Raw genomic sequence first — 23,350 nt, forward strand, 5'->3', positions numbered from 1 at the left:
CATCAACTACAACATTAGTAGCCAAATATAACTATACAATGATTGTTGCATTTTTAAATAAATGATAGAAACATTTTACTATGTCTAAAGTTGTAGATTAGCCTTTTTAAATCTGTATTTTCAACAGAAATTACCAGAAGGACTTTTTCAGGTAAGGATTTCTAAATGCATGAAAACAACAGGAGGACACACATGTGTGAAACAGCCTCTGAAGCATTAACAGATGCAGATCTCCAAACATGTGAAAAATTCCCAAATGCAACACTTTGACACTTTACATAGATTTATAGATTTATAGATTTATTCCTGCTGTTGTTCTGCAGGATTCCTCCTCTCGGCTTTATGAGAATTCCTTTATTTACGATATGGCTCTATTTGGGGTGCAGTATACTGCAGCCCCGGGACATGATTTCATTACATTTCACCATACCATACGGTGGTGATGTCATGCCTGAGTGTGTGTGTGTGTGATCTGTGGGCTCCTCAGAACATGCTGGAACATGTGTGCTGTCCTGTGTTGAACACGCAGATGTGCTGCAGACAGAAGGGTTAAATTTCCTTCAATGCTTCTCTTTGTCTGTAGGGAAAGTTTTGCTCAGCGTTTGATTGACAGACGGCGTAACTAATGCTAAACACCAGTCCCGTCATATGGATTAGTTAATGCATGCAGCAGATACTGCGAAACACAACACGGCCCTGCGACCCTGCGATTCACACTGATCACTGCAGGTTTATTATACTTTATCCTGCTAAAATCCTGCAGTTTTGCTTGGTGTACATTTTTAATTTCTCTAATTTTTGATTAGAAGGACCTAACAAGTATAAAAACTAAACGTAAGTCCAATTAGTTCATCAGGGGGACGGAACACGTACAGTACATGGTTGTTTCAGATAGGAATAAAATCACAGAGGATAAAAGAAAAACATAAAACCCTTGAACCCCCGGAGAAAGTAATCCCATCCGGATAGAGCTTTTGTCTTTGTACAGGAAGATGTTTTGCAATATTTCAGATATTGCAAACTTAAATAACAGTCTATTATAGGAATGTACCAGGAGCTACATTTGCACTTTTCTCTTCATACTTCCTCTTCCATTGTTCTGCAGTGATTTAACACCTGCTTCAGGTGTGCATTCCTGCTCAACACCTGTAAACCTGTATAAATAAATACACCTTACATCCCTGAAGCAGGACAGAGGTTTCCCAGGCCAGGAGTACTGAGCAGAAATACTGAACAGAAATCTGTAATTGTGATTTTATTATATTTACTGGAGTCATGGCACTGTAGTTTAGTTATTCTAATATTTTAGCGCCATCTGTTGGTTGATTTGTGGGAGCATGTCACAAATAACTGTTTTAGAGAGACTTTACACGAGGTGTTGGAACATTGCTGTGTAAATGTGACTGAAATTCACAATAAGAACTTTAGTGTACTTTAGAGTACTGTTCTACTTAAACTATACGAGCGATGTGTGTGCATTTGCACATCAGTGTTAGAAACTAAAGCTGCTTAAAGTACATTAAGGCATTCGTTAGAAGGGGTGTCTATGGGCCATTCTATTGAATAGGAGCCATTTGCTTGTTGTAACTCCTCCAAATTAGACTTATTTTATCTTTTTTTTATCTAATTACACATATATTTAATTATTAAAAACATGTACTGGTCAAATTTAGGCAGCTTTATATAATTTGTTTAGAAGCAAGTCCACAAACTCCTTTTGTTTGATTTTCTCTCAATAAAGTCTATTTTAAAGAAATGGTTGACTGCACGACACTCACTCCTATTACTTTTTATGTTTTGAGTAAAAGGAATGAGTTTTTAGCATAGAATTTGCAAAAACATGAAAAATAGCATGAGGACACTGAACACATTCTAATGATTTTCCCAACATTTATATTTTGCAATGATTTCAATGTACAAGACACTATGCTTTAAAATAAAATGTATTTTAAAATTATTTTGTAATTTTCTGGGGACACAAGTGGCAACCATTCAGCGAAAGATGTTGTCTATCTATAGAGAAGAGGTCTCTACAAAGAAACAATTCTATACAGAAATGGTTCATATATTAAATAATTTCCTTTACTAAAGAACTGATCAATCAGAGCCTTCTTTAATAAATAAGATGAAGTTTATCAGAAAAAAACAAAGTAAATAAATACACACTGAGTGTTTGTTGTTCTTTTACATTTCCTATTCTGTCCCAATCTTCTCTGATATATAGAGACCTAATGCATAATACGTTTCCACTCATTGCAACACTAAACTGTAGTATATTGCAGATCAGAAAGTTTATAGGCAATGTTTAAGTAGAGAAATTCCACACAATAGAGTCTCTTAAATTAACTGTGGCTGTTTTGGCAATATTATGCATCTCATCTGACTCTGAATATTAAAATGTCGTTGTATGATTTAGAGTTGGAGGCTTCAAAGATTAGTTTAAAAGCCTAATGTCAGGTTAACGGCTGATGTTTGGTCGTAAAATCTGCTCTCAGTTCACTGGGAGGACTGGACTGATGAACTTATCTGCTGGAGAAGCTGTTTTTTTAGCCCTGGGCCTTTGGATGTCTATTAAAGGGGAAAGTTAAAGGCTGTATAAAATCATCCTAGACAGAAGCAGACCCGTCTGCAGCGCTCGTAACTGCAAATGTCTGCATCACATATGTGTTTTTAGTGTGTTTTTGGACTTAAAGCACAGAACTATCACATTAGTTTAATGTTTTAATGCTGAAGCTTGCGCTGCGTTTGTTTGTCTGCCAGCTACTGAACTTTTGAACTGATTGAATATTAGTAAACAGTGCTGTAAACAGCATAAAATAGCCCTGGAGAAAAATGTACTGCAATAAATGTTGATCTTTTTGTGCTCAGAGAGGCTTAGCTTATTTAGATGCTGTGGCACAGACGTTGCAGTCCTCAGCATCAGCAGCCGGAGTCTGAGAGAGAGAGAGAGAGAGAGAGAGTACAGTATGTAATGCTGTTTCTTTCTGGGTGGGTACCACTTTAATATTTGTGATCTCAATTATATTTTTAATTTCTAGATAAACTTGCATTTAGTTTTTCAAAACAAGCTAATTGAATAACCTTTCCTAGAAATGATTTTGCTTGGTACAAAAATGAAATGAACATATGAGAATTTAGTACAGAGTGCAATAACATCTGTTCCAGCACTACTTTACTATAGAGAAAGGCTTTGTTAATTGACATTTTTAAAATTAATTTCCAAATCTCAGTTTATTCTCATTTCTTCTTACCAGCTGTAAAAAATCTTTCCAACAAAAATCTCCTGCTCTTTTTTAAACAAAATATGATTTTTCAGGTTTAGAATATTTCTTTAAATATACAATACTAAAATTACTAAAATTACTACTAAAATAATATAATAATGTCAGTATGCAGTGAAGCATGAAGATGGCAGAAGCTTTAGAGAAACTCCACCTTTTAGCAGGACAGTGTTAACGTTAATTTACATTTACATTTATTTTTGAATAAATAGAGAATAAATAAATAAAACTTGACTTAAGCAAATATTTATCCAATAAGCAGTTATTTAAACTGTCCAGAAGATGGCGCCTACTCCACTATTAGTGGTTATAAACAGGCGTTTAGTAAGAGAATATTTTGAAATCCTGTATTTTATACTCAAAGGTCACATTTTAGTGCTTACACTGACTCCTGTTATCTTCAGGCTTATTTACTACCTGTCTAGCTTTAATAACCTTTGCCCTCCACTGTTTTAGCCTGGAAGAACAGAAAGACTTTCATTCACAAAACGATAAATTGATAAATCAACTTTTATTTACAATAAAAAAAACAATAGTAAACTGTGATTTTGTTTTTAATGTAAACAAATATATATAAAAAATGCTTGGCCACAACTTATTAAGGAGTGGGAACGAGATCTTGATGCATAGGAACAAGATAATTAAGGCATGACAACGAGATGATTAGGCTGTAGTCAGAGAATAATAAAGCTTGCCTTTCTGTTAATTAATGCACAGGAAGAAAAAATATATATATATTTTATTTCACACATTTCTCATTTTCTGCAAATAAATGCTCTAAATAACAATGATTTTTGTTTGGAATTTGGGAGAATCGTGTGCGTAGTTTATAGAATAAAACAACAATGTTCATTTTACTCAAACATAAACCTATAAATAGCAAAATCAGAGAAACTTTTCCAGATATGTATATTATTCCTATCTGAATTTACTCTTCTTAAACTTTTAATTTGACATCGCGCTCTATGGCTGCGATCTACATATTATACCCATAAGGTAATGGCTATAGCGCTATGATTTGTAGATCAGCGAATATGCGCAGGCGTTGTGTTTATCCGCGCTGACATATGTACAGTCTGAAACCGGGGCAGAGCTCCAGTCCTTCAGCTGCGGAACCCCGAGCTCACAGCGCTGCTACAGCCGGATTACCGAGCTCCTCTCTGCGGTTCTGAGCTACAGACAGGTCCCGGTGAGTTACAGCTCATTTACTAATATATATAAACTAACTTTTACTGTAGAGAAACGCGAAGTGCGCAGCTTTAATTTAGAGCTAAGCTAACCTGACTAACTGAGCTAACTAAGCTAATTCTGAGGTAACTCTGAGTAAAGACAGCGCGGGAGAGACTCAGCCTGTCAGACAGAGTTTAACTCAATATCGATTAAATTGTGTGTTTGTTTAAAGATTGAATTCCAGTTTGTGTGTCTTAGACTTTCAACTTTAACCATACTACTGTTAATAAACCGAATTTAGTCGTTTAAGCTTTCAGTAAGTGCGGCTGTTTGATAGTTTGACAGCTGCTTATGTTTTAGCTAGCTACTGTAGGTATTTACTAGCTAGTTAAGTTAGCTAGGTTAGCTTAGCTAACTTGTTAGCTTATCAGTTAGCTTAGCTTACCCAAGGTGAGCTAGTTAGCTAAACACATCACATATATTATAGCTTTTTTATTTTGTATATTGAATTAATTGCTGTGTAAACTACCTTGGTTAATCTAAATTTAAAATTTATGTCATGTTAATGTGTGATATTTGTAGTAAGTTACTTTTTACAGTATTTTAACTCATTTTCATACTGCATACGTAACTTACAGGACATTTAGAAGATTAAAATTACATTACATTACTCTTCTTCACAAAGTTACAGCAAGTACAGCAAGATAAAATCCCTATTAGCCTCTACACATCACTTTACTTTTTATCCACTCAGAACAGTTAAGATCAACATATAAATACATTGACTGATTGATTGGCTCTGTTATTGAGAGTTAATACAGTATTACAGTAGGGCTGAGAGGTAAATTGGATTAATTTGATTAAAATGATTACTGTCTTAATGTAGTTTTCAAAATGGGACAATGGAGATTGTACATCTTCACAAATAGAAGCTGCTAGAGTAAATCTTAATATATAGACTAGATTGGCTTCTGTCAGAAACCTGTAAAGAACTCTTTTATGTGACAGTTATTTTCATGTTTGACACTTTTTTGCGGCTGCTTATTATTCGTTTAAAAAAATCATAATCATAATCATAAAAATCTTTTTCTAATTTTTTTTCATACACCCCTACAATCATACCGTTACAGCACAAAGTAGTGTGTGTATGATACTTACACAGTTTGGAAAAACTGGACCTCAACACCCTAAAATCAGTACAGTTAGGAATACAACCTAAAAAAGTAACACAATTATGATCTGTTAAAAAAAATAAACTGTTGAACATTGCACAAATAAATCAGTTCAGAAAAAAAAAATCGATAGATTTCAGGGAAGAGCTGTAAAAAAAATCTCTTATGATAAAAAAAATGAATCCAATTAAAAGAGAGAATAAAAAAAAATAAATACTTTAAATTCTGCATTTCCTCCACAGGTATGGAGAAAGCGAAGCAGGATGCGTTTGACAGAGCCAGACTCCAGGTGATCAAGGATGGATATGAACGGGCCTTCGAGTGCATCAACAAGGGTCTCTCTGCGGATGAGGCGGGACACAAGGCACAAGCTCTGGAGTTTTACCGACAGGGCCGTCAGCACCTCCTCAGGGCACTCAGCGTCCCCTCCCGGGGTGAGGAGTGTTTCGGCGCCTCCTGGGAATCGGCTCAGCAGATGCAGCAGAAGATGCAGGAGACTCTAGACAACATCACTACACGGCTAGCAGTGCTGGAGACCAGCTCGAGCTCCACGGCTACACCTGCTTTAAACGGATCTGTTCCTCAACAGATTTACCCCTCACTTCCTCAAGACCGGCCAGACAGGCCTGTTCCACCCCGGGCTCTGTTCCCCAGTGCCCCGCCTGCAGGAGGAGCTGTAGGGGAGGTGCCTTCAGCGGCTCGAGGATCAGCTCCCAGAGCAGCTCCCGTTTCTCCTTCACTGCCTCAGAACCGGATCTCCTGTGATCAGCCTCCAGCCTACTCCCCCCAGGCTGCTGATGGACATGTCAGTATTAGCTACGGCACCTCCTCAGGTGAGCTTTCTGCGGTCGGTGATGAATTCTACAGCCATACGTCCAACTCCGCCCCTTCTCCTCAGAGCCTCGGGGAAGATGGAGAGGAACTGTTCTTCTTACCCCACGGGGTGCAGATCTTCTTTGTTACCCCTGATGGACAAGTGAGCGCACCTTCATATCCGGGCTACCTGCGAATAGTACGATTCACCAATGAGGTCTCAGAAAGAGTGCCTGGCAGACCTCCTGCCTTTCTGCAGGTAAGAAGTTACACATTGAAAAATCACAATTTTGGACCCTCATGAGTTCATGAGTTTTTCTGTGAGTTCAGAGAAAAACAGTAGATAATTCAGTCTGTAATTTTCTCAGAGGACGTCTGAGAAAAACACGTTTATGTTCGTTCTGGACGGGAATAAAATCACACAGGATAAAAAAAACCCATAAAAGAGAAAATTACCTCAGAATCCCCAGAGAACTAATCCTGAGAAACTAATTTAAAATCCTTTAAATTTCACCATAATTGTCAATGCACCTTATAATCCGGTGCTCCCTATTTATGAATAAGGAGTACAGAGTAATATTAGCGTTAGTGCTTCCAAACTGCTAGCACTAGCAGTTAGCCGCTAATCCTAATGCTAAATCTGCTGCACCTAGCCTTAGTGGAAATCTGGAAATCTAAGGTTACTGTAAATGAACAGAAGCGCTTTACTCATCCAAATAAACACATGACGACACTTTTTTAAAACATAATTCTTCTACAATAAAATAAGTTGTATTAATCAAAATATTGAAAATGATCATCTAAAAATATGTTATCAGGCTCAAACACTTCAACACAGGAAGATATACACACTTAATATCAGCTGTTTCAGCCTTTCAGACGTGCTACAGAATTGGATTAGATTCAGTCTAACATTTCTGCTGATATTAATATCAGCTCAGTACAAATACTCCTTTATGTACTTACCGGGCTCTATTTATCTCTCTTTAATCATGTAACACTTTATTTAAATACTCATTCATAGTAAAGCTTTTAATATGTGACCTGTTGATAGTCAAAGCCTACGTCCACTTATCTTGTTTAATCATGGTACAATGAATCTCAGGGTAATAAAAGGCAGTTCTATTGAATTGCAGTCGTTTAGAACAGGCTGGTTTCATTTATGAGGCCCTGTCATTATCTACCTGTCATGTGAGCCTGCACTCACTGTTCTCAGGCCTTTAGGATTTGTTTGAGTGATCTGCAATGAGGAGTTGTAATTCTGTGTGTGTGTATATATATATATATATATATATATATATATATATATATATATATATATATATATATGTATATATATATATATATATACATATATATATATATATATATATATATATATATATGTATATATATATGTATATATATATATATATATATATATATGTATATATATATGTATATATATATGTATATATATATATATATACACACACACAGAATATATATACATATATGTGTATATATGTATATATACAGCTTCAGAAAAATTTAAGAGACCATTTAAAAACTATTAGTTTCTTTGATTTTACCAAATTGGAAAGGATGAATGATCACAAGCCATCAAACCAAACTGAACTGCTTGAATTTTTGCACCAGGAGTAAAGCAGCATAAAGTTATCCAAAAGCAGTGTGTAAGACTGGTGGAGGAGAACATGCCAAGATGCATGAAGAAAACTGTGATTAAAAAACAGGATGATTTCTGAACTCCTAAAACTTTATGAATATGAACTTGTTTTCTTTGCATTATTTGAGATTTGAAAGCTCTGCAACTTTTTTGGTATGTCAGCCATTTCTAGAATAAAACAACATGGTTCTCAATGTTTTACTCAAACATTAATGTTTTACTCATACCTATAAATAGCAAAATCTGAGAAACTGATTAATAAACTGAAGTGAATCTTATTTTTTTTTTTCCCCGAGCTGTATATATATATTTTTTCTGCATCGTAGATAAATACATGTGTATGGCTCTATATTAGCAGTGGTATTAAGATAGTCTTATTATAATATAGACAGTTATTTTGTATAGACAGTTATTGTAAGTGGCCTATGTGTAGGTGTCCAAATACTTTTGTCCGTATAGTATAGCTAAAAGTATGATAGACTATTAATACTAGAGGTCCAGTTCCAGTTATCTCACTAAATCAAAGCTTATTATTGTAAGGTAATAAAAGGTTATGTTGATTTATAATTAATTTAAATGGGCTAGTTTAGTTTATGAGGCACTTTGAGAAGCAAACAGTTGTTATATTGAATGTTAATGAGTCATGAGTCTTACATCCGGTGTCCTTCTGTATCATGTGAGTTTGTACTGTCCTCAATCCGTGCCATGCCGAGTGAACTCATCCTGGGAAAGCCCCAGGTATGATCTCACCTGAGGGCCTAAAGGTGAAAGCAAGGCCTTTATAAACGCTGCAGCTCTGTGGTCAGAGATGGGCAGTATCTTATGACCTTTTGCCTGTTTTGCTTATTGCCAACAAATTGCATCAGAATTTTGAACACATTTTGAAATACCCTAGAAAAACCTTCCTTTTGAGGTCAGTGGTTATATACACAAATATGATGAGGAAACAGCATTTAATACCCATTTAGGATGTCACATTTGTGGTCATATATCTGTAAAATCTATAAATACTGTATGTGTGCAAACTTAATAACACATTTCAGAGTGCTCTCTTAAAAATGAGGGCACTTTACATTACATGATATTATTAATCATTATTAATTTTGACCAGATTTCACAAGAAATCAATGGTCCGACATGTAATAATGTTAATTATGCAATTGTGTATCCAGGACTTAAGTACAATAAATAATATTGGGCAGGTATATTTAATGGAAAATGAGAACACTGATCAATAAGTTTAGAGCTTCATTAATGCTGTTTTAAAATGCTATTCTATATTAATATAGGTTTAGAATGGGTTAGCATGAAAGCATGTGTAGGTGCCCCAATACTTTTGCCCAAACCTGCTGTTAGAGCTGCAAAAGGGGACTGACTACACACTAATGCATATGGATTTATAATGACGGAAAGCCATTAAAGCCCATGTAAATGTAATGCATAGGTAGTTCTGACGCAATAATTACAATTATTGTAATCTAACATACAGTATAGTAACATGAGCTCAATAATTTATATATATATATATATATATATATATATATATATTTTATTTTATTTATTTATTCATTTATTTATTTTTTTGTATATTTACATGGCCAATTACCCAACCCACATCACCCTAGGAGTGATGAGGAGAAAGAGCGCCATCTACCCACCTAGAGAGAGCAAGGCCAACTGTGCACTCTCGGGGCTCCAGCAGCTGATGCCAGGCTACATGAACAGGATTCAAACCAGCGATCACTCTGAGCCCCTAATAATTTTTATAATTTTGCCTTGGTATTATCCATTGTTTTTCTAAAAACAGCTCATTAGCATGTTATAAAGATACTTGTATAAATAATTCTGCCATTATTATGTGCCCCTAATACCCAGCAGTTTCAATTGAATTTCAAATAAAGGCTCTGTGATGGTAAAGAGAGAATGTGCGTTTACTTATTCAGTGAAAGTAAACTGTACGTGATTCTGTCATCAGACTGAGAGAGTGCATCCTTCAGTAGTCATCCTTCAGTCCTTCAGTTTAATCCGATTTAATCCGTAAAGTCATGGGATAAGATGAATGGTGTGACATGGAGCCAGTCCAACTGAAGTGACTCAGACTTCAGCCTGGTCACATGATTCATGCTTCGCCTGCTGGAGGAATTCCAGACTCGTCCTCAGATGTCAGATTATTGTTCCTCTCTAGACCTTATGCTTGTTGTTTTTGTCTTGTCTTACTTCATATATATTATCACACACCATAATGGAGTTTCATTCACTTTCCTCTGAGATAAAATTGTGTTACTAGAAATGTAATAAAAAAAAAGTTTAGCCTAATTTTGTTTTATTAAAAGGAAAGTTATCCCCCTGATTTTTGCTGACTTCACCCTCAGCTCAAATTTGAAAAAGGCCAAAAATGGTAGTTTCTGAGGGGTAGTTTCAGAGGGGCACTGGGTGATGTATGGGTTTAGGGGGGAATACATTTCAGCTATTAATGAAAAATATATATGGTTTAGGGTTTAGTGGCTCTTTAAACTCTGGGCCTTTACATTCTAAGGACTTTTATATAAGTTTGTCTTTGGAGTTTCATTTATGTGTAATTAAAAAGGTTTAGCCTAATTTTGGTTCTTTAAGATGTTTTTAGCTTCTTCAGTTTATTTTAACCAAACAGCTCACATTAAAGTCCCAGTGTTGAGGCTGATTCGCAAGTCTAATGAGTGTTTCTGTTATGAATTATTTAAGTTTAGAGGCTTCTGGGAGCACAGGCCTGGTTTAGAGCAGTGAGGAGGCATTCAAGGATACGATATAGAGATGCAGTTAAGGAATGTTTGAGCAAGTAAGCAATACATGACATTTTATTGAGGAAAATATTTATGGAAGTAACCAGGGCTGCATAATGTGTTGTTTCAACATTGCCCTAAATCAAGCTGAGCTATGCACGTTTAATGGCTTGCCTATAGATAGCTAAAATAGGACCTAAAATATTGAACGTACTGATCTAGAAAAAAGAAAAGATAAAAAATTTCACCAAATTGAAAACCTCTGGAATATAATCAAGAGGAAGATGGATGATTACAAGCCATCAAACCACCAAACTGAACTGCTTGAATTTTTGCACCAGGAGTAAAGCATCATAAAGTTATCCAAAAGCAGTGTGTAAGACTGGTGGAGGAGAACATGATGCCAAGATGCATGAAAACAAACTGTGATTAAAGACCAGGGTTATTCCATCAAATATTGGAATAATTTCTAAACTCTTAAAATCTCTTTATGAATATGAACTTGTTTTCTTTGCATTATTTGAGGTCTGAAAGCTCTGCATCTTTTTTGTTATTTCAGCCATTTCTAATTTTTTGCAAATAAATGCTCTAAATGACATTATTTTTGTTTGGAATTTGAGAGAAACTCATTTTACCTTGATTTCAGGTGTGTGACTGGCTTTATCCTCTGATGGCTACGGATTCCCCGGTCCTGCTGTGTAACACTGGAGTCTACATGTTCCCTGATATGATGGCTCCCTCCCCGGGCTCGTATGTGGGGGTAGTTCTGTCCTCAGAGCTGCCCCTCTCAGAGCGGGAGCACTTCCAGGACCTCCTGTCCCAAATGACGGACCTGCGAGTCCAGGTGAGCTCCTCAGGTCCACCACCAAAGCTCCAGAGGTCATCCGCTGCTCGGCCACAGGTGTGGTACCTCTACGTTATTACGGTATCTCTGCAGCCTGGATGGAAATCGTGGGGTGTAAACTGATTGCTGGATTTAAGCACACTATATTTACACAGACTAACGGAAGCTAATAACATGCTTTTGCTTGGTTATAACTAATGACCTGTGATTGTGTGCTCAGTGTGTTGCATGTAATCAAAGATGCAATGCAGAGATTTGGATGCATGTGATTTTATGTGATGATTTAGGGCTGTCAGAAATCTCATATATCCATATTTTATTTACAGTAGAACATAGAATGTATATTGTATGTTTAAAAAAGTCTTGATTTTTATTGTTTCATTAAAAGATATTTAATAATATATTTATAATGTAATTACAGCAACTTATATTATTTCAACAAAGTTGGGACAAGGGCAACAAAAGGCTGCACATAACATCTAATGTGTTCTACGTAATATTATGAATAAAATGTGAGTATGTAAGATTTGCACATAAATGCATTCTGTTTTTATTCATATTTACTTACATTTAACACAGCTTCGTAACTTTGAATTAGACTTACTTTTAGAATACTTTAAGTACTTTAAATACATATATCGGCTCAGGTCTGCTTGTATATATATATTTAGCTGTTTACCGAAACAAGAACATTATCACACATTCTTAAAAGAAATGCATAATAAAAATATTTTCATTTATATTATTTCAATATATGACCAATTGTTTGTGAACATCGCTTATAATATATACATTCAGCTAATTTAAGTTGCATAAAATAAATAGTTACTAAGATAAAAGCAGGATAAACTATTTTTAATTCCCTTGCAGCAATATGGGTGTCAATTAAACAGTGATATTTATTCTGACAGCCCTACCATCAATGCATCTGTATGCTTTAATAACACTTTGCCTTTTTTGCCAGATTTCAGGTGTTTTTGAGAATTTATGGGATTTATTTAACCAGGTACTAAAGAGGCTTAAGATTGCAATACTGTTGAATGGCAAGTGCCTTTGCATTATCAGTCTATGTAATATCTTCATTAGCAATGAAAGAATCCAAAACCTATATTTAAACTCTGTGTACATTGCGGCTAAACTTCATTTACAAGGTAGTTAAGACAATACATACGAAGTACGGATTGATAAATCTGAATTAATATTTGTAATTACACTCCTTGACAAAAAATAACACGCTGAGAAGTTTATATGTGTGAAGGTAATGACAATACATGTAAGTGATTACAATATCACAGCGATCAATTGAAAGGAAACAAATCAATTGATTCATGCTGTAGACTGAATAAGGCACTTGGCAGTTCAATAGGTGCTTCCAATACATTTTAAAGCTTTCTTTTGCTTGCGTTTACCAGAGGAGCATCACACCCTGGCCTGAAGGCAGTGCAGGGTAGAAGTTAGCTCTGCTTTTGAGCTGTTAGACTCTCCTGTTGTTCGGCTTCAGCGCGGCAAATTGGGGATTGAGAGCAGAGCAGGAAAGTGCTAATGAATTAGGCTTCCCATTTAATGCTCTTAGTGTGACAGGAACTCTGGTTCTCTTTTCACTTGGCTGAATGAAAAGAGAGTCAAGCACAACAGTGGCTCACCGTGAATCATCATTACTGAATCAGAGCGTCACCCTGCCAGTGTGTTTTCTGTTTAAAAACATGTGGTGATGTATGGGGTTGCAGCGGTATGAGATGTTCTTGGTATGATAACATTCCTAGAAAATATCACAGTATCGTATTTTACACTAAAGGGCTATAATTAAGCAATAATACACGAGAGGGAGTGCTATAACATGTAATATTGGCACGGCTGTGCTGCAGTCGTAGACACGAGGCTACAGGCTGAGTATAGAGTAAATCAGCACAGCAGTGCCAATATTACAAGTTATAGCACGAACCTCGAGTGTATTATTGTGATTATACCGAAGGTTAGCCACACTGTTAACAACAGGCCTCTGCAGACTTGGAGCAGGTTGTCTGCAGTGCTAACTTTTGTTCTGAGCTTGATTATTCACAGGTATTTGTGGACAGGCCGAGACCACTTAGTAGGTTAAGTAGAGTTAGTCTTATCCTTCCCTATATTATGTGCATAGCTTCAGGATTTTCTTATCAATTTGTGTGATAAAGCTTAGAATAGCAGGTTAGCTGCAATGCTAACAGCTGGGTTAAATGGAGTTAGCGTAAATGGTTAGATTTTCTGTTTACAATGATAACCACGCAATTCTTATACCATGTTATACCTGGAAACTGATTACCGCTGCAACTCTATGCACTTCTATGCACCTGATTCAATTCTTCTTTAAATGAATGTGCAAAATGCTTCGTAAACATTCTTAAGTAATTATTTAGCAATGCCGCTCCAATTCAGTTTGGAACCAAGTGTCACTATTTATCTTAAAGTAATACTGGCTTTGTTTTGGTAATAACAGTTCTTTGTCCAAAGCCCTCGGCCTGCTGCCTGTCCGCACATAGGCTCTGTGGTGAGACGAGCACAAAGGCCTCAAAGAACTGTTGTTTGAAAATGAAGAATTTAGAAATTGTCATTTGCAAATCAAAATTTCCAACTCATTATCCACAGAGATGCCCAGTGCAGCCTTATCCTCACTTACTCGTCCTCATCCATCATCATTTGCTTTTAGAGAGTGCACAGGCTAGCATTTTCATAATACATAATATATAATAATGCTTTGTTTTAACTGTTATATACCCTCCTGCCTCTCTAAGGCATCAGATGGAGCAGCAGATACTATTAACCTGGGTCAGAAGGTGCCCATGGGGCCTCCACCTGAGCTGGAGAAACCGGGCGCTGCTGAGGGGGACGAGGACAAAGTGCTTCCTGAGTGGAGCGAGAAGGTGGCTCATGGAATCCTTACAGGTAAGTCTAATACTTTAGAAAACTGACATTACATCACATTACGTTGCACAGCAAATAGTGGCATAACGTTTTTAAGTGCTAAAGTGAGAGCGCAATTACTGATTTGTATTTAGACAAGACAAGACAAGACAAGACAATCCGTTATTAGTCCCACAGTGTGGAAATTCAGTGTCACAGCAGAAAAGGGATAGCAAATTAGCTGAATTTAAACAATACAGTTTGTACAAAATAAATACTAAAAAGTCAAGAGCTATTAAGATTGTAAGGAAGGTACAGGTGCATCTAAAAACATTAAATGCATATATTATATAGATGTATTACACACAGAGTAATTTATTTTAAGAGCCAATGAAAACCCAATAATCAGCATCTTAGAAAATTAGAAAATTATATAAGACCAATTGGTACACAGTCAGTGTGGGAAGTGTGCCAAGTCCTGCTGGAAAATAAAATCCTCATCGCCATAAAAGTTGTCAGCAAAGGGATGCATGTCTCTCCAAACCATCACTGATTATCAGTAAATTTTACATTTCATTTGTAAATTAAGGGAGCAGAGTCTGGAGGAAGAGTGGAGAAACACACAGTCCAAACTGCTCGAGGTCTAGTGTGAAGTTTCCACCAATCAGTGATGGTTTGGAGAGACATGTCGTCTGCTGGTCTTCTCCATGTTCATTAACTACAAAAGAGGTTTCCCAATAATTTTGTCCATGTAGGCTATGGCCTAGTGCAGTTTCTTGCTACATTTCAGTTTAAATCTGATGTGGAAATCCCCTTACAGTTTAAACGCTGCATTTAAAATGACATTTTCTGAATTTAATATATTAAAGGACTCTATTATGGACGAATTTCATGCATTTTACAAAATGTGCATGGGTCTGTATATCAAAAGATTTATAGATATATTTTTTTATGTGAGCTTTTTTGCAACCTCTTTTCATCCTTTTAGAATGCAGGCTGTTATTGATGTTCTGTCTTTTCTTTTTTTAATGTAATGGAGTGAATATAGTAAATTTGAACCTTCAGTCTTCAGATATTTGTTCTTACAGCTTCCTGCAGTTCATGTTCCTGATCTTCTTATTGTTTTAACACCCAATCAGGGGCTTCCTGGCTCAGCTGGGGATTAGTGAAGGGGGCTGAGTACACAGGGAAGGCCATCCATAAAGGAGCGTCCAAACTGAGGGAACACATCACCCCTGAGGACAGACCAACACAAGTCAGCCCCACTGTCACCAGAGGACTCCACGTAGCGAAGCAGGCCACTGGAGGAGCCGTGAAAGTCAGCCAGTTTCTAGGTAAAAGCTTCGTCACTACTGATGAAGCCTGATATCTGTTACTGCGCAGTTAGAGCTTCTGGGAAACTGAGTTCTTGGAGTGCACCAAATTAGTTGGATGCCACACAAAGGATCTTTTGCTTTTTTTAGCCTGCCCTGTGGATAATTAATCAATGTGCTCAGAGTTTGTCAGCTATTTTGATTTTAGATAATGGTCAGACATAATTATTGGTATTAGTATTAAGCAATAATAAACACTCCGCCTTTTAAAATAGTTCTATTGCTGCTCTGTTTGTAGCTGCGCTGTTTGGCTTGTAAGCGCTGCATCGTTGCTAGGTTACCTTGTACAATACGTGGGTGGAGTAATACGTTCATGGAGAGCTTCGGTTACAGTGCATTACCGGCTGATAACGGTACTAATAGAACTCCTCTCAGCCAATCACATTGCAGGGTCGGAACTAACTGTGGTATAATTGTATCACAATATATTTTAATAGTTTGTTGTTTTATTTGCACTGGTTGTATTTGTGTATGATTTTCATTGTATATTGTTGCAGTGGATGGTCTTTGCACGGTTGCCGGTCATGTGGGTCGAGAGCTGGCTCCACATGTGAAGAAACACGGGGGTAAACTGCTTCCAGACTCCATGAAAAAAGACAAGGATGGACGCTCGAATATTGACGGTGCTATGGTTGTTGCTGCGAGTGGGGTTCAAGGTGAAATTTTAATTATTGCTTTACATTTTTTTTTTTTCATTATTATCCTTTCTTTTGTATTATATATTTTTTATTTTTAGTCGAATTTAGTTTAAAAAAATGTCCTATTTTGGAGCATTTTGTGCACTGAGGATACTTCCTGTTTTAAGATTCTGCAATCTGCAATTGGACAATTGAGAGTTTTATTAACTTTTATGGCAATACTTTACAATAAGAGTACAATTACTGGAACAGAATGTATCAACTAGTTATTAATTGACGTAAGTTAATCATTATTAATAATTACAATTTTTTATGTTTTTAATGTCTTAATTCATTATTATTTACAACATTCTTGCGCATTAAAATTGAGTAATGTTTAATAATGTCTTAACTAGTGTAAATTAGTTTTAAGTTGAGACATTATTTAACAATGTTTATTACTGTCATTAGTTGATTTAATCTATTTTTATTTATTTAAGGAAGTACCTGCATTAAATACACTAACATGCCAAAAGTCTTGGGATAGTTAAAAAAGTAATGTGTCCCCTGAATTTTATCATGTCCTACAGAAGCTAAAGAATGATGGACAACATTTGGATTCTCCCTTATTAAATGTTCACGACACCTTGCTATGAACCTAAAGCAGTCCCATGATTTTTGGCATGTAGAGTGTAAAGCTTATGTGTTCTATATAAGGTCATTCGTCCCTATGTACACACAAGTGCTATAATATCTAAATTTTATGTTTTCTAATCTGATATTATGCAGGATTTGCAACTATGTGGACAGGCTTGGAATCTGCAGCTAAAAACATTGCGACGAGCGCTGCGACAGAAACGGTCAACACTGTAAAACATAAGTGAGTAACTTCTCAATAAATGTTGCATATTATCTTATATTAGATTGATAATATATGATATTAATGACTCTTAATATTACTACTAGTATGTGTGTTTAAATGCTGTTTAGCATTACTGTTCTTTTGCTAGCTCCACACGTTACATGCACTCAAAAATCAGTTCATAATCAGATTTCTGTAGATATCTGATTAGTCATGTAACCATGTAAACACCGTACTCTATTTCTGAATTAAGGTAGTGCTGAGCGGTATGACCAAAAATGTATATCACAGATTAAAATTATTATTCAAGCTACAGTAATAATATATTTAAAAGGGTCTGTTTTCTGAGTGATTAATTGCTGTTTGCTGTTGTTTTTCAATTGTACTCGAATAAAAACACTCGTACAGTGAGGAACAGCAGCAGGAGCTCCTCAGATAAAGTGCTGTGCTCATTTCTCTCCAGGTAGGACGGAGCAAGATGAGCCTTTGACTCTAGATGTAATCAATTAAGCTCAATTAAAAATAAGTATCAGATTCTTGACGGAAGTTGGGGTCAAATTTGGTGCCGTAATTAATAGTGCAAAAAAAAAAAAAAATAGCGCATTACTAATTCCAAATTAATCATGTGCATTAACGCTTAAACGTTAAGAGCCCTGAAATAAACGCTTCAAATAGATCACTCTGTGTGTAATGAATCGATAAAATATAAAAAATTCATTTTTCAATTGAACTTTTTGATGATATTCTATTTTTCTACTTGACTAACTCTGATATTCTGCAGTTTTCTGATTATGAAGTGCATATAACCGCACTCACTGTTTCACCTGCACTGCACACATATTTTTCAATCAAAACAAAACAGCAAACTCACCCTCTCTTCCCTCTATTTGTTCACAGATTTAGGGGTCTAGAGAACATCTTAGAGCCCCCAAATGAGAAAAAGTAGCTATGCTGTTTTAAAGCTCTTAATCCCTGATTAACAGTCTGACGCATTGCTTGGGCTCATTGGGTTCGTAATTCACAGCTGGTGCATTTGCATCTAATCTAATAGCTGTAATTGAATGTACTGATGATCGGATGCATCCCTGTTTTCTTTGCAGCTGAACACACTGATCTGTATTTCAGTGAATTAAGGACCACTCTTAACTTTTTCCCCTATTCTTGCCCTTCAGCTACTGTTATAATAATAATAATTATCGTTGAAACAGAAGTTAATGATTGTTTGCACTATAAAGTCATATTTTCAAGCTATGCTTTTAAATACACACGTGCTACATATTCCAGACTGACTATTACATTAATCGAATATTATACCACAGCTAGTTCCGACACTGCAACGTGATTGGCTAAGAGGCGTTCTATGAGTACCGTTATCAGCCGGTAATGCACTGTAACTGAAGCTCTCCATGTATTACTCCGCCTCATACTGGTAACCTAGCAACGATGCAGCGCTTACAAACCAAACAGCGCAGCTACAAACAAACAGAGCAGCAATGGAACTATTTTAAATCCAAGAGGAAGACGCACTGTCAATTTTTGGGAAAATTAAAGGGTTTTAAGTGCATCTTATAATACGAGAAATAAGGTAAATCATTAATTTTATTTATTTTTAATGAAACTTCACTGAAATCTCACCCTTATAACGCTGTGCTTCAGCGGAGTGGCTTTACTTCTCCTTAATACCCAACTGATTAATTAAAGGATTTTGAGTGCATCTCATAATGTGAAAATAAATTTGAAAGTAAATTTGTTAATTTGTTTTATTGATTTTTAATGATGCATGCATTTCTCCAAAGCCATACATGAACCCTTGCACTGTTGTGGGCTTAACTGCTTTGCATGCAATATTAATAATACTGTTCTTATCACAGATTTACACTCTCCCACTTTGCTCCTGTTAATTTAGAATGATTTTGATCAGTTTCGTTTTTACCTAAACTGAACTGTCTGTGAAGGTACGGGGCGGCAGCAGGTCAGGCTACAGATCATGCCGTAAACTCCGCCATAAACATGGGCGTCACTGCCTTCAACATCGACAACCTGGGGATCAAAGCAATGGTGAAAAAGACGGGTAAAGAAACGGCTCACGCCATCCTGAAGGACTACAGGGTGGAGGAAAGCCCGGGAGACCAGGAGAAGAAACAGGAGAAACCCAAGGACCAAAAATAAGCTGCAGCACTCGACATGCTTCTGCTTCTTCAGGTGTTCTGCAGGGAAAAGTTCATAATTATAATAATGAAAAGTATGAAATGAAAAAGGATCTTGCTTAGACAAGCACTGTTTGTTATAGTATTGTTATAGATTTACATATTTAACAGATTTAACCACCACAGTACTGACAGATCTGTGTGATACTGAAGATTAAAAAGAAGATAATCGTTAAATTCAACTTTTACTGTACATATGTACTAACATGCTGCCTATAAATGAGACCTTGGGTCCAAACTCTTAAAAATAAAGGTGCTTCACAGGATTCTTTAAGCGATGCCATATAATAACTTGTTCCATAAATAAGTATAAAGTACGCTAAAGTTTTAATTGAATACTAAAAGTGTTGATTTGACACTGAAAAAAAATTGTGTGAAAAGATGTGTGAAGAGAACATTTACATTTAGCAAAGATTGTCTATACCTAAAAATTCTAGACACTTACCTTGCATTCATACTGGCGAATGGCAACAAAGATGACAAACGATTAGTTATTTCCAGTGGGAGAATATGAATTATACTCCCACTAACAGGATTTCACCCTTGAGAGTGCATCACTCAACACAGTAAACAAGTTAGTAAGTTCTTATACAGTGAGTATTAGAACACAGCAGAGCTAATAAAAACCACTAACCACACAGAACGAGAAGACAAACGGTGCAGACCACTTTTCACCACCACCAAAAGGACTAAAATTAGTTTTAAGTGATGATATTGACTTTCACTGCTGGTGCTCTTTGTTTTAATGTGGTTGATTCCAAATTAGTAAGGTAAATCTTGATTTTTTTTTCTTTATCTTGAGCTATTCAATTCTGTTCTCAATCTGTTTCGCCGATCAAACAACTACAAACTAGTCCTAAAAACGCTGATGAGTCCATTTCTAATTTACGAAGAACTTTTATTTTTAAGAGTATACTTTGGGTCTACTACCTTACGCCTTATTTCACACCAGCTCTGAGTGAAATTATAAGAACATTTATTCCTCTCTGGTGTGAAGGAGCATTTCTGCCCACTGATACGTAGTAATTTATCAAAATTCGGTTATTTAGAATTTTTATTTAATTTGTACTGTCCCTTATAGACGAACACCAAAAATCAGAGGTATAAAAGCCAAAGTTTTACTATGTTTAAATTACATAGAGCCTTAATATTAGTACTACTGTTGTTGTTTTAAAAAATCTATTGTGTCTAAATGCTGCACTAGATTGTCTGTTTAAATGCTAATGTCTGTCTATTTATGATAAAATGTCTATATTTGCTGACTAGTTTGCTTGCATTGTTTTTGAAAGATTCTCTTTTTATGCTTTTATTTTTAAGCACTTTAACTATTAGAACAACGCAGGATATAATATACTGTGTCTTTTTTTAAAGAAAGGCAAGAAGAAAAAGAAAGAAGGCACATTTTAGTTGTTGGTTATTTTAAGAGCAGGTTCAGGGTTTAGAAACTGCTTTAATGCTGTGAAAGAAAGAGATTATCCTGTTCTAACATTATTTAACTATGCAGTTATTCCAGTGTCAGAAGTGTGTGTCGGCTTTATTCTCAGATTATGTTCTTTGTAAAATGACAGGAATTAAAATATTGTGAATTTTGGGAGTATTTTGATTAATAAGCTGACTGTAATACTGAACTGAGAAGAAGCTGTTCTTAAAAGAAAGTCAGAAAGATGTTTTAAAATGTTCATTTTTTTTTTCAGTAAATCAGCTGGGGATGTGAGATTTTGTCACATTCTGTAAAATTTTAACCACATTCTCTATAAACAGGCTTCCTAAAAGAGCTGCCAAACAAGATTATAATGGAGTTTAAAGATTTATCAGTTTAATAACTTTTTTTTACGCAAGAACACAAATTGAGGGATTTTTTTCAGGTCTTTTTTGATAAATGAACTCTTAGTTATACATTTATAAATGTATTTACAGGTTTATGTTTGAGTAAAATGAACATTGTTGTTTTATTCTATAAACTACAGACAACATTTCTCCCAAATTCCAAATAAAAATATTCTCATTTAGAGCGTTTATTTACAGAAAATGAGAAATGACTGATATAACAAAAAAGATGCAGAGCTTTCAGACCTCAAATAATGCAAAGAAAACAAGTTCATATTCATAAAGTTTTAAGAGTTCAGAAATAATCAATATTTGGTGGAATAACCCTGGTTTTTAAAATAATGTATAAATCCTTATATATAGTGAATAAATAATTTATAAATGGTTATTTCATTCTTTATGACCTCAAGACCTTAATAAATCCCACATTTGTGTTCATTTTAAACAGTTTAAAAAGCTGCAATCAGTTTAAACCCTCTTTCTAATAGTAAACTATGTTTACTTGTCTGGTTTGAAAGGAAAACCAGCAGAGCTGCAGAAATATACAGGCTGCTGGTTTAGTGTAGACTGTAATTGGACCGTGATTATGAGAATGTTTGTTGGAGATATCTGATAAATGTCAGTACTACTCTTTTGAATGTGTTCTGTCCCTGTTGTCACTAATATGGGAACATCAGATCTAACTTTCATGTGTTTTAAAGGATTTTATCTAACACAGGTACATATTAAATATTATTATTTGACCAAATAAACCTTAATTTTAAACACTGATTGTATGTGAGTGTGTTATTATAATGGGTGTGGTTTTTTTCCTTTTAAACATATATATATATAGTTACAGTAGCGCCATCTAGTGACAGCATGAATGTAGTACATTCAGCAAGTTTTTTTGGTGTGTTTTTTAACGTTTCCGTTCTTTATTCATGGGGCAGTCGGGTTATTCCTAACCCTGTTCTTTGTTTGTTTGTTTATTTAATATTTTTATTTTTATTATGGACTACACTGAAATATATAAACTATAACTGTTTATTTATGTTCCACACCAGGCGCACACACACACGCAGAACATTTTTCAATTAAATTCTATTGTAGACTGTAGAAAAGTAACATATAGAATGTACTCAATAAATGTAAAGCAGCAATCTGCACTCACTTTGTGTAGATAAAAAAAATATATATATATAGATATATGACCTAAATTGAACAGCTAAGCCCCACAAAAAAAAAACAAAAAAAAAAAACATCCAACTTACGTATTTCCTATTGGCCAAAAATAAGGTCGTAAATATTACGAGATTTAATATATGAGTCTGATATAACGCTAATTACCACAGTTATGAACAAACGCTCTCTCTGCTGCTCCATGCTGTTTACACACTGAGCGTGGTATGTGCAGCGTTTACTGCTCGCAATCGTGCAACTCTGTTACATGTACATGTACATCTGCGCTGCACGCCCCAGTAATAACACTGTGTTTAATAAAAGCGCAGAAATTGAAAAAATGAACAATATAAGCAGAGGTTACGCTATCTGCTGCATTTAAATAAAGGAGGTAGAATTACAGTATATTAGAAAAAAGCGTGATTGAAAGTTGTTCTGTTTTGCCTGTTTCGAAACCTATGGGGATGGACAGCTTTCTGCAACCGAACAGCAGGGGGCGCCCGACCTGTGGTGGCTTCACTTTAGAGACACGATGCTCTGTCCAGCTATACACAGACTATGATTGGTTTTGCATTTTGGAGTGTTTAGGTTTTTATGCCTGTGTGAAACCGAACCAAACAACTCATCAACTGATCCGGATTATAGAAACTTTCACAACTACAGGTGTGAAAGCACCATTAAACACTGCTGTATCCAGTTCATTTAAAGCCATTGGTTTAAT

At 35.6% G+C, this 23,350-nt stretch overlaps 1 protein-coding gene across 5 annotated transcripts; it reads left to right on the forward strand.

Annotated features, from left to right (window-relative positions):
* Positions 1–4,333: 4,333 nt before the first annotated feature.
* spartb (spartin b) lies at positions 4,334–22,239 on the forward strand. Of its 5 annotated transcripts, XM_022668758.2 has the most exons (9): positions 4,334–4,470; positions 5,866–6,695; positions 11,508–11,762; positions 14,474–14,624; positions 15,722–15,916; positions 16,453–16,611; positions 17,362–17,452; positions 17,843–17,897; positions 19,390–19,475. In XM_022668758.2, exons 2-8 carry the CDS (start codon positions 5,868–5,870, stop codon positions 17,871–17,873), a joined length of 1,710 nt encoding a protein of 569 aa, XP_022524479.2. In that variant the 5' UTR covers positions 4,334–4,470; positions 5,866–5,867; the 3' UTR covers positions 17,874–17,897; positions 19,390–19,475. The 5 variants fall into 5 exon arrangements, with proteins under 5 accessions (XP_022524479.2, XP_007258593.3, XP_007258595.3 ...); XM_007258531.4 differs by lacking the exon at positions 17,843–17,897 and having other exon boundaries at positions 19,390–22,239; XM_007258533.4 differs by lacking the exon at positions 17,843–17,897 and having other exon boundaries at positions 11,508–11,705; positions 19,390–22,239.
* The last annotated feature ends 1,111 nt before the right edge of the window (positions 22,240–23,350 follow it).

This window comes from Astyanax mexicanus, chromosome 18 (assembly GCF_023375975.1).
Source record: "Astyanax mexicanus isolate ESR-SI-001 chromosome 18, AstMex3_surface, whole genome shotgun sequence".
In the NCBI taxonomy this organism is placed as follows: Eukaryota; Metazoa; Chordata; class Actinopteri; order Characiformes; family Acestrorhamphidae; genus Astyanax; species Astyanax mexicanus.

Coding starts and splice junctions, on each gene's coding strand:
- spartb (XM_007258531.4), top strand. CDS start 5,868: ATGGAGAAAGCGAAGCAGGATGCGTTTGACAGAGCCAGACTCCAGGTG. Junction 11,763..14,473: donor CATCCGCTGCTCGGCCACAG/GTGTGGTACCTC, acceptor TGCCTCTCTAAG/GCATCAGATGGAGCAGCAGA. Junction 17,453..19,389: donor GTCAACACTGTAAAACATAA/GTGAGTAACTTC, acceptor CTGTCTGTGAAG/GTACGGGGCGGCAGCAGGTC.